This window comes from Trichomycterus rosablanca, chromosome 15, assembly GCF_030014385.1.
Source record: "Trichomycterus rosablanca isolate fTriRos1 chromosome 15, fTriRos1.hap1, whole genome shotgun sequence".
Lineage (NCBI taxonomy): Eukaryota > Metazoa > Chordata > Actinopteri > Siluriformes > Trichomycteridae > Trichomycterus > Trichomycterus rosablanca.
This window is the reverse complement of record NC_086002.1, coordinates 25,553,747-25,564,178: the sequence shown is the minus strand read 5'-3', so window position 1 is coordinate 25,564,178 and position 10,432 is coordinate 25,553,747. Positions and strand designations below refer to the sequence as shown.

At 38.1% G+C, this 10,432-nt stretch overlaps 2 protein-coding genes across 2 annotated transcripts; both read left to right on the top strand.

The window, feature by feature from the left end:
• Window positions 1-5,301: 5,301 nt before the first annotated feature.
• LOC134329103 (histone H4-like) lies at window positions 5,302-5,595 on the top strand (the record flags this gene model as incomplete). Its single annotated transcript, XM_063010351.1, has 1 exon — window positions 5,302-5,595. A coding segment is annotated over one exon (294 nt), but the record flags the coding sequence as incomplete, so codon positions are not given.
• A 3,911-nt stretch (window positions 5,596-9,506) lies between these two features.
• On the top strand, window positions 9,507-9,952 carry LOC134329036 (histone H2B-like). Its single transcript, XM_063010280.1, has one exon. It carries the CDS (start codon window positions 9,521-9,523, stop codon window positions 9,893-9,895), a length of 375 nt encoding a protein of 124 aa, XP_062866350.1. The 5' UTR covers window positions 9,507-9,520; the 3' UTR covers window positions 9,896-9,952.
• Window positions 9,953-10,432: the final 480 nt, after the last annotated feature.

Sequence of the window (10,432 nt, the reverse complement as noted above, 5' to 3'; positions counted from 1 at the left end):
TTAGAGTGTCTGTGTGTGTTAGTGGTGTATCAGTGTGTGTTAGTGGTGTATCTGTGTGTGTTAGTAGTGTGTCTGTGTGTGTTAGTGGTGTATCTGTGTGTGTTAGTAGTGTGTCTGTGTGTGTTAGTAGTGTGTCTGTGTGTGTTAGTGGTGTATCTGTGTGTGTTAGTGGTGTATCTGTGTGTGTTAGTAGTGTGTCTGTGTGTGTTAGTGGTGTATCAGTGTGCGTTAGTGGTGTATCAGTGTGTGTTATTAGAGTGTCTGTGTGTGTTAGTGGGGTATCAGTGTGTGTTATTAGAGTGTCTGTGTGTGTTAGTGGTGTATCTGTGTGTGTTATTAGAGTGTCTTTGTGTGTTAGTGGTGTATCTGTGTGTGTTAGTGGTGTATCTGTGTGTGTTAGTGGTGTAACAGTGTGTGTTATTAGAGTGTCTGTGTGTGTTAGTGGTGTATCTGTGTGTGTAAGTGGTGTGTCTGTGTGTGTTAGTGGTGTATCTGTGTGTGTTATTAGAGTGTCTGTGTGTGTTATTAGAGTGTCTGTGTGTGTTAGTAGTGTGTCTGTGTGTGTTAGTGGTGTATCTGTGTGTGTTATTAGAGTGTCTGTGTGTGTTAGTGGTGTATCAGTGTGTGTTATTAGAGTGTCTGTGTGTGTTAGTGGTGTGTCTGTGTGTGTTAGTGGTGTATCTGTGTGTGTTATTAGAGTGTCGGTGTGTGTTATTAGAGTGTCTGTGTGTGTTAGTAGTGTGTCTGTGTGTGTTAGTGGTGTATCAGTGTGTGTTATTAGAGTGTCTGTGTGTGTTAGTAGTGTGTCTGTGTGTGTTAGTGGTGTATCTGTGTGTGTTAGTAGTGTGTCTGTGTGTGTTAGTGGTGTATCAGTGTGCGTTAGTGGTGTATCAGTGTGTGTTATTAGAGTGTCTGTGTGTGTTAGTGGGGTATCAGTGTGTGTTATTAGAGTGTCTGTGTGTGTTAGTGGTGTATCAGTGTGTGTTAGTGGTGTATCTGTGTGTGTTATTAGAGTGTCTTTGTGTGTTAGTGGTGTGTCTGTGTGTGTTAGTGGTGTATCTGTGTGTGTTATTAGAGTGTCTGTGTGTGTTATTAGAGTGTCTGTGTGTGTTAGTAGTGTGTCTGTGTGTGTTAGTGGTGTATCTGTGTGTGTTATTAGAGTGTCTGTGTGTGTTAGTGGTGTATCAGTGTGTGTTATTAGAGTGTCTGTGTGTGTTAGTGGTGTATCAGTGTGTGTTAGTGGTGTATCTGTGTGTGTTATTAGAGTGTCGGTGTGTGTTAGTGGTGTATCAGTGTGTGTTAGTGGTGTATCAGTGTGTGTTATTAGAGTGTCTGTGTGTGTTAGTGGTGTATCAGTGTGTGTAATTAGTGTGTCTGTGTGTGTTAGTGGTGTATCTGTGTATGTTATTAGAGTGTCTGTGTGTGTTAGTGGTGTATCAGTGTGTGTTAGTGGTGTATCTGTGTGTGTTAGTGATGTATCAGTGTGTGTTATTAAAGTGTCTGTGTGTGTTAGTGGTGTATCAGTGTGTGTTATTAGAGTGTCTGTGTGTGTTAGTGGTGTATCTGTGTATGTTATTAGAGTGTCTGTGTGTGTTAGTGGTGTATCAGTGTGTGTTAGTGGTGTATCTGTGTGTGTTAGTAGTGTGTCTGTGTGTGTTAGTGGTGTATCAGTGTGTGTTATTAGAGTGTCCGTGTGTGTTAGTGGTGTATCAGTGTGTGTTATTAGAGTGTCTGTGTGTGTTAGTGGTGTATCTGTGTGTGTTAGTGGTGTATCTGTGTGTGTTAGTGATGTATCAGTGTGTATTATTAAAGTGTCTGTGTGTGTTAGTGGTGTATCAGTGTGTGTTAGTGGTGTGTCTGTGTGTGTTAGTGATGTATCAGTGTGTGTTATTAAAGTGTCTGTGTGTGTTAGTGGTGTATCTGTGTGTGTTATTAGAGTGTCTGTGTGTGATAGTGGTGTATCTGTGTATGTTATTAGAGTGTCTGTGTGTGTTAGTGGTGTATCAGTGTGTGTTAGTGGTGTATCTGTGTGTGTTAGTAGTGTGTCTGTGTGTGTTAGTGGTGTATCAGTGTGTGTTATTAGAGTGTCTGTGTGTGTTAGTGGTGTATCAGTGTGTGTTATTAGAGTGTCTGTGTGTGTTAGTGGTGTATCAGTGTGTGTTAGTGGTGTATCTGTGTGTGTTATTAGAGTGTCTTTGTGTGTTAGTGGTGTATCTGTGTGTGTTAGTGGTGTATCAGTGTGTGTTATTAGAGTGTCTGTGTGTGTTAGTGGTGTATCTGTGTGTGTTATTGGTGTGTCTGTGTGTGTTAGTGGTGTATCAGTGTGTGTTATTAGAGTGTCTGTGTGTGTTAGTGCTGTATCAGTGTGTGTTAGTAATGTGTCTGTGTGTGTTAGTGGTGTATCAGTGTGTGTTAGTAATGTGTCTGTGTGTGTTAGTGGTGTATCTGTGTGTGTTATTAGAGTGTCTGTGTGTGTTAGTAGTTTGTCTGTGTGTGTTAGTGGTGTATCTGTGTGTGTTATTAGAGTGTCTGTGTGTGTTAGTAGTGTGTCTGTGTGTGTTAGTGGTGTATCTGTGTGTGTTATTAGAGTCGGTGTGTGTTAGTGGTGTATCAGTGTGTGTTAGTGGTGTATCAGTGTGTGTTATTAAAGTGTCTGTGTGTGTTAGTGGTGTATCAGTGTGTGTTATTAGAGTGTCTGTGTGTGATAGTGGTGTATCTGTGTATGTTATTAGAGTGTCTGTGTGTGTTAGTGGTGTATCAGTGTGTGTTAGTGGTGTATCTGTGTGTGTTAGTAGTGTGTCTGTGTGTGTTAGTGGTGTATCAGTGTGTGTTATTAGAGTGTCTGTGTGTGTTAGTGGTGTATCAGTGTGTGTTATTAGAGTGTCTGTGTGTGTTAGTGGTGTATCAGTGTGTGTTAGTGGTGTATCTGTGTGTGTTATTAGAGTGTCTTTGTGTGTTAGTGGTGTATCTGTGTGTGTTAGTGGTGTATCAGTGTGTGTTATTAGAGTGTCTGTGTGTGTTAGTGGTGTATCTGTGTGTGTTATTGGTGTGTCTGTGTGTGTTAGTGGTGTATCAGTGTGTGTTATTAGAGTGTCTGTGTGTGTTAGTGCTGTATCAGTGTGTGTTAGTAATGTGTCTGTGTGTGTTAGTGGTGTATCAGTGTGTGTTAGTAATGTGTCTGTGTGTGTTAGTGGTGTATCTGTGTGTGTTATTAGAGTGTCTGTGTGTGTTAGTAGTTTGTCTGTGTGTGTTAGTGGTGTATCTGTGTGTGTTATTAGAGTGTCTGTGTGTGTTAGTAGTGTGTCTGTGTGTGTTAGTGGTGTATCTGTGTGTGTTATTAGAGTCGGTGTGTGTTAGTGGTGTATCAGTGTGTGTTAGTGGTGTATCAGTGTGTGTTATTAGTGTGTCGGTGTGTGTTAGTGGTGTATCAGTGTGTGTTATTAGTGTGTCGGTGTGTGTTAGTGGTGTGTGGGTGTAGTGACTCAGGACCAGTTGGATGAGGGGACTGGTATGTTTGCTCAGCTCTTGGTGTTTCAGGGCTTTATAATGATAAGTTTGGGGGTCGCTCTCGTTTAGATGGTTCCAGAAGTTGATTGCTCTTCTCTGTATGTTTATAATAAGAAGAAATCGGCGTAATTCTGCCCTGCACGCATTGTTCGTGGTGTGTCTGTGCACTTTTAGGATGCTTTTACAGAACTCTGTGTGCAGGGTCTCTAATGGATGTTTGTCCCAATTATGGAATTGATGGTGTGTAAGCGAACCCCAAACTTCACTGCCATATAGAGCAATCGGTTCAATTATTGATTCAAAAATTTTAAGCCAGATTCAAATCGGAATTTCCACAAATGTTTGACGTTTTATGGCGTAGACGCCCTGCGAGCTTTTTCTCTCAGTTCATTTACTGCCGGGTTAAAGTTTCCTGTGGAACTGATGTTTAGTCCGAGGTAAGTATAATCTTTAGTGTGCTCAATGTCATGATGTCCTAATTGAAATGTGTGTTTGGTTCCCTGAGATCTGGCTCTTTTCTGGAAGGTCATAATCTTGGTCTTTTTGAGGTTGACTGTCAGGGCCCAGGTCTGACAGTACTGCTGCAGCAGGTCCAGTTTGTGCTGGAGACCCTGAGCGCTGGGGGACAGAAGGACCAGATCATCTGCATACAGCAAGAGTTTAATCGTGTAGAGTGAGACCGGGCGTGGCTGAGTGCTCACACACACACGAATCAACAAGCACAAGCATTGTCCATTTACGTATTATGTATTTACCCTGACATTTTATTTACTTTCATAAAGACTCTTACACTGATGCAGGTGCTTTACATGTACATTTATTTACCCTAACATGTTTCTAATGCTACTTCCACAAACCCTGAAAGGTTTTAAAACATTTTGTTTAATTTACTCCAATTTTACTCTAAATTTTCTTATTTGAACTACCATTTTGATCATAAACTGAAATATTCTCCCACGCTGCCTCATCCCCTGGTATAGATTTTATTGGCTACATTGTCATGTCTCTAATGGCTATTTGTCCCACCTAATTGTACAATATTAAAAGCGCGTTCCACAAGGCCTACTCTGAGCAGCTGTGGTCACAGTGGGCGGTCGCTGCTTAACTCCGCCCTGTTGTCTTCAACTAGGTCCAGTAGAGGGAAATAACAGGCTCACTGTGAACGCTCGTCCTGCATTGACTCACTTTATCTCGACGAGAGCAGTAACCATGTCAGGAAGAGGAAAAGAAAGAATGTGTAAATAATATCTTATGTAAAAAAATATCTGAGAAGTTAAGGGATATTACATGGTTGGTAGCAGTGAGGAGACTTCCAGTGAGATCTGTAGTGAAGTGGAGTTGTTTTGTGAAGACAAACATGTGCCCTATGCCAAAATGCCAGACAGAGGAAACTTTAGAACATTTTATTCTAGAGTGTTATCGTTCCCAAGAAGTATGGAGCAAAATGGAAAATTTAGGTCTTGAGATTAAAATTCATATGAAGTCCGTCTGTTTCGGTATTTTTGATGAAATCATGCCTAAAGATAAACATGACTTCTTGTGGTTAGTACTGTGTATTGTGAAGTCTAAATTATGGAAAACAAGATGCAGAATGACTATTGACCAACAATTTGTTTCAGCAGAGAATGTTTATAAAAATATAAGAACTGAACTGAAAAAAATAAGAACAATGAATGTTTTATTTAAGGACTCTGAATTGTGGAAGATTTTAAAATTGTAAATGATTGTCTTGATAATGTAATGTAATTTCCATGTACTCTGATGAAGTTTAAATAAAATATTAAATAAGGAAAAGGCGGCAAAGGTCTTGGAAAAGGAGGCGCTAAGCGTCACCGCAAAGTTCTCCGTGATAACATCCAGGGTATTACTAAACCCGCCATCCGCCGTTTGGCTCGCCGTGGCGGTGTGAAGCGTATTTCCGGCTTGATCTACGAGGAGACCCGCGGTGTGCTCAAGGTTTTCCTTGAGAACGTCATCCGTGATGCCGTCACCTACACCGAGCACGCCAAGAGAAAGACCGTCACCGCAATGGACGTGGTGTACGCTCTGAAACGCCAGGGACGCACCCTGTACGGATTCGGGGGTTAAACGTTCAGACCTCCACGCTAACACAACGGCTCTTTTAAGAGCCACCCATATTTTCTACAAAAGAGAAAGTGCTCCTGCTTTATTGTTTTTGTTATTCTTATTATTAGTAGTACGTTCACTGATACGTAGATTTACAAATCACTCGTTTAGCCCCAAAAGCTTGAAAGCATCATTATAAGTAAAAATAACACATTCACTGATGCATTTTTTGTTATCAATTCACTGATAAAGATGATGAAGATGATAAACTTAAATCCTTCCTCAGTTATAAATATGACAAAATGGATGAGTTGTTAAATAATCCAATTACAGAAGAAGATGTCATAACGGCTATAAATTCTCTTAATGTTAAAAAATCACCAGGAAAAGATGGTTTACCTTCTGAATTTTATTTAGCATTTAAAGCAGAAATAGCTCCTTTTTTGAAAAGATTATTTAATGAAGGAATTAAGAGAGGTTTTATGTGTGACTCATTTTATGAAGGCATTTTGACTTTATTGCATAAAAAAGGCGACATGTCAGATATAAATAATTGGAGGCATATTACGATAATGAATGTAGATTATAAAATTTATGCTAAAATAATTATGAATAGATTAAACAATGTTTTAGAGAATATTATTGTCCAAGAACAGACATGTGCAGTAAAGGGAAGATTAATGTGGGATAACCTCAATACATTAAGAGAAGTAGTATGTAGTTCTGAAAAAAACTTTTATATTGTAACATTAGACCAAAAGAAAGCTTTTGATTATGTGTCCAGGAAATATATTACAGAGGTTTTAAGAATGTATGTGTTTGTATGCCAAATCAATGGTACAAGTTAAAGTAAATGGTATTTTAACTGATCCTTTTCCAGTTTTGAGAGGGGTTAAACAAGGATGTCCACTCAGTGCAGCATTATATGTACTTGCAATAAGTCCGTTAATACAAAAAATAAAAAATGATGACAGGCTAAATGGAGTACAATTAAATGATGAAAAACTTATTACAACTGCCTATGCTGATGATATTACTGTGTTTATTAAATCAAAAAAAGAATTGGATATAATTTATGAACATTTTAAAAATTATGAAGAAGCTTCTGGTGCGCAATTGAATCTACAAAAGTGTGAATGTGTTTGGATAGGAAATGAAGAACAAAAATTTCAAGTTAATATTACAGAAAAACAACAAATAAAAATTTTAGGTGTTTATATTGATAATCAAAAATGTGTCGACTACAATTGGACTGAAAAGGAAAGGTGTATAAAAAATGAAGTAGGTAAGTTTGCTAATATTTCTCTGAGCTATAAAACCAAAATTGCAATAATTAAAACTTTTGTTCTTTCAAAAATCTTTTAGCATGCATTTTTCCACTCAATAATATATGGGTTAAAAAAATTAATAAACTTAGTTGCAATTTCATTTGGGGAACAACTAGAGAAGTTACTAAACGAGAATTATTATTTAAAAGTAAGGAATTTGGTGGATTAGGTGCAATAGATTTAGGAATTAAAACAAAAATTGCATTTTGTAAAATTATTGCATGCGGACTTCACAGACAAACTAAGTGGATTGGAAAAACCTCAAATTGGAAGGAAAAAAAAGGGAAAATAAGAAATCAAATTCCGTACTATAAAATAGTTTTTTCAGATTTTATCACAAAATTTAAAATTGTAAATATTGACTGGGTTAATTACTCTAATAAACAAATTTATAAACTTATCGTAGATAAAATATATGGAAACCTAATAGATTATAGAGAACTACAACCCCACGAAAGCGAAGAAGTAGTTAATAATATAAATAGTAAAATGCCAGAAACTATTAGAGATGTGGTATGGTTAATCTCTGTTCGAAGACTTCCAGTGAGAGCAGTTGTCAGTTGGAGTTGCTATGTTAAAACTAAGAAATGTCCTATGCCAAACTGTTGCGAAAACGAAACTTTAGAAAATGTTTTATTTGAATGTTATAGATCTAGAGAGGTCTGGACAAAAACTATTCTAATAGGAGTCGATATACAAATAAATATGAAGTATATTGCTTTTGGGTTGTTTAATAAAACTCTCTCAAAGATGGAAAAGGAAATATTATGGTTAATTATTAATATTGTAAAAGTAAAATTATGGAAAACAAGGTGTAAAATGACAATAGATCAAGTTTTTATTCCAAGTGAGATTGTTTTTAAATCAGTTTTAACAGAAATGAGGAGAAGACGGACTCTAGAAAAAAGAAATTCATACAAATGTGTCTGGGAGAAATATAGTTTAAAAAAAAAAATTAAAAAAAATGAAATTATGCAAGTTGATTCATGTACTTTTCTGTTGATAGAGATTTGTCCCTGTTTATTATTGTAATTATGTGATTAAATTCAATAAAAAAAAAAAAAAAAAAAAAAAAAAAAAAGGAAGGGCGGCAAAGGTCTTGGAAAAGGAGGCGCTAAGCGTCACCGCAAAGTTCTCCGTGATAACATCCAGGGTATTACTAAACCCGCCATCCGCCGTTTGGCTCGCCGTGGCGGTGTGAAGCGTATTTCCGGCTTGATCTACGAGGAGACCCGCGGTGTGCTCAAGGTTTTCCTTGAGAACGTCATCCGTGATGCCGTCACCTACACCGAGCACGCCAAGAGAAAGACCGTCACCGCAATGGACGTGGTGTACGCTCTGAAACGCCAGGGACGCACCCTGTACGGATTCGGGGGTTAAACGTTCAGACCTCCACGCTAACACAACGGCTCTTTTAAGAGCCACCCATAGTTTCTATAAAAGAGAAAGTTCTCCTGCTTTATTGTTTTTGCTATTATTATTATTAGTAGTACGTTCACTGATGCGTAGATTTACAAATCACTCGTTTAGCCCCAAAAGCTTGAAAGCATCATTATAAGAAAAAAAAACACATTCACTTTTTTATCAATTCACTTGTGTAGCCCTAAAAGCGTTGATTTATCATTAGTAGTTTTAGTATTACGTTTACTATCTATCACTTCCTCAAGGAATTGCGAAGCTTTCTGTTCTCAGAAACGGGTGGTTTTATTCACTTCAGCAACTTCAGTAGTAACTTAAACATCAGCTTGGTCACACAAAACTTCACCACCGTAGAACTCGCTGGTTACACACAACCAAAAAAAGAAATGAACTTGATCCTTGAATAAAAAAAAACTTTACACTTGCGACATCACTTCATGTACACTGGCTTTAAGTGAGGTGTGACGTCAAAATATGTCCCCCTAGAAACACTCTTAATAATCTTAGTTCTTAACACAAAATATTACAATTTGAAAATCACAAAGGAAAAAATTTATCAAATATGTACAAACTTAAATAAATATATATACGTAAATATATAAACTGAAATTTTATGACAGTTAAACTATCAGATCTCTCGTTTAGCCTTCATACAGCGTGTTTGCATACTACCAATGTACAGCCATACTGTAGATTACACTACAATCATTAACACGATCTTTGTGTAAAATACAGTAAAACATTGTCCCTGAATGCCTCACTATAAAACAAAAAATAATATCTATCTATATGTCTTTCTGTCTGTCTGTCTGTCTGTCTGTCTGTCTGTCTGTCTGTCTGTCTATCTATCTGTCTATCTGTCTATCTTATCTTATCTTATCTTATCTTATCTTATCTGTCTGTCTGTCTATATATTTATATAAATTTAATAAAATATTGCAATTGATTCTTTTATATTCGGTTTTAAAACATGTATCGACCTCAGATTAAGCGGGAACAGACAACAAAGAACAGATTCTAGTGAATGGGGCAGAAGGGGGCGTGGAACGGTATGTTGTCTGTCCAATAGAAACCCAGGAGCTTGGACCAATCAGAGTTACGTGTTCCAACATGGCTTACTCAGCATGCAGGGTTAATAAAGCGGGCGTGTAGAGCGTCTACATTCACTTGCAGTTTGTTCTAGAGGAAACAGCAGCATCATGCCTGAACCGGCGAAGGCCGCGCCCAAGAAGGGCTCCAAGAAAACCGTCCCCAAGACCGCCGGTAAAGGAGGTAAGAAGCGCAGAAAGGCCAGGAAGGAGAGCTACGCTATCTACGTGTACAAGGTCCTGAAACAGGTCCACCCTGATACCGGGATCTCCTCCAAGGCTATGGGCATCATGAACTCCTTCGTCAACGACATTTTCGAGCGTATCGCTGGTGAGTCCTCTCGTCTGGCTCACTACAACAAGCGCTCCACCATTACCTCCAGGGAGATCCAGACCGCCGTGCGCCTGCTGCTTCCCGGTGAGCTGGCCAAGCACGCCGTGTCCGAGGGTACCAAGGCCGTCACCAAGTACACCAGCTCCAAGTAAAGCGCCTTAGTCGCTCTGGCAAACCAACGGTTCTTTTAAGAGCCACCCATCTTATCAAGTTAAGAGAATTTTCTTCTTTCTAAATATTATATTTGAATATGTCATACACACTGTATCTAGATAGCTTCCCATGTTTGTAATACTTTACCTTCTTTTATTTATTTATTAATATATTACTATTTTGGGGCCCTGACTGCCGCTATGTGGTGAGTTTAGGATAACACGCAGAATCAAATTTCACTTTACTCACTCATGTTCTCATATGGGACCGGCAGCAGTGAATGAAATATTAAACACTAAATAATAAACATTTATACAATTACTGGGTATTTTCACCTGCGTTTACATTTACTGTATCTGCTTTAATGTCAGTTTGGTATATGAAGTGGAAGATTGATGTTTATAATGACTTAATAGGGCGTTCTTGTTAACACAGTACATTATTTTAGCATACATTACATAATGCAATGTCATTAAGTAGTAGAGACAATATACAGTACAGAGATTAAAGAGTTTTTTTATGTTCTGTTTTTTGCA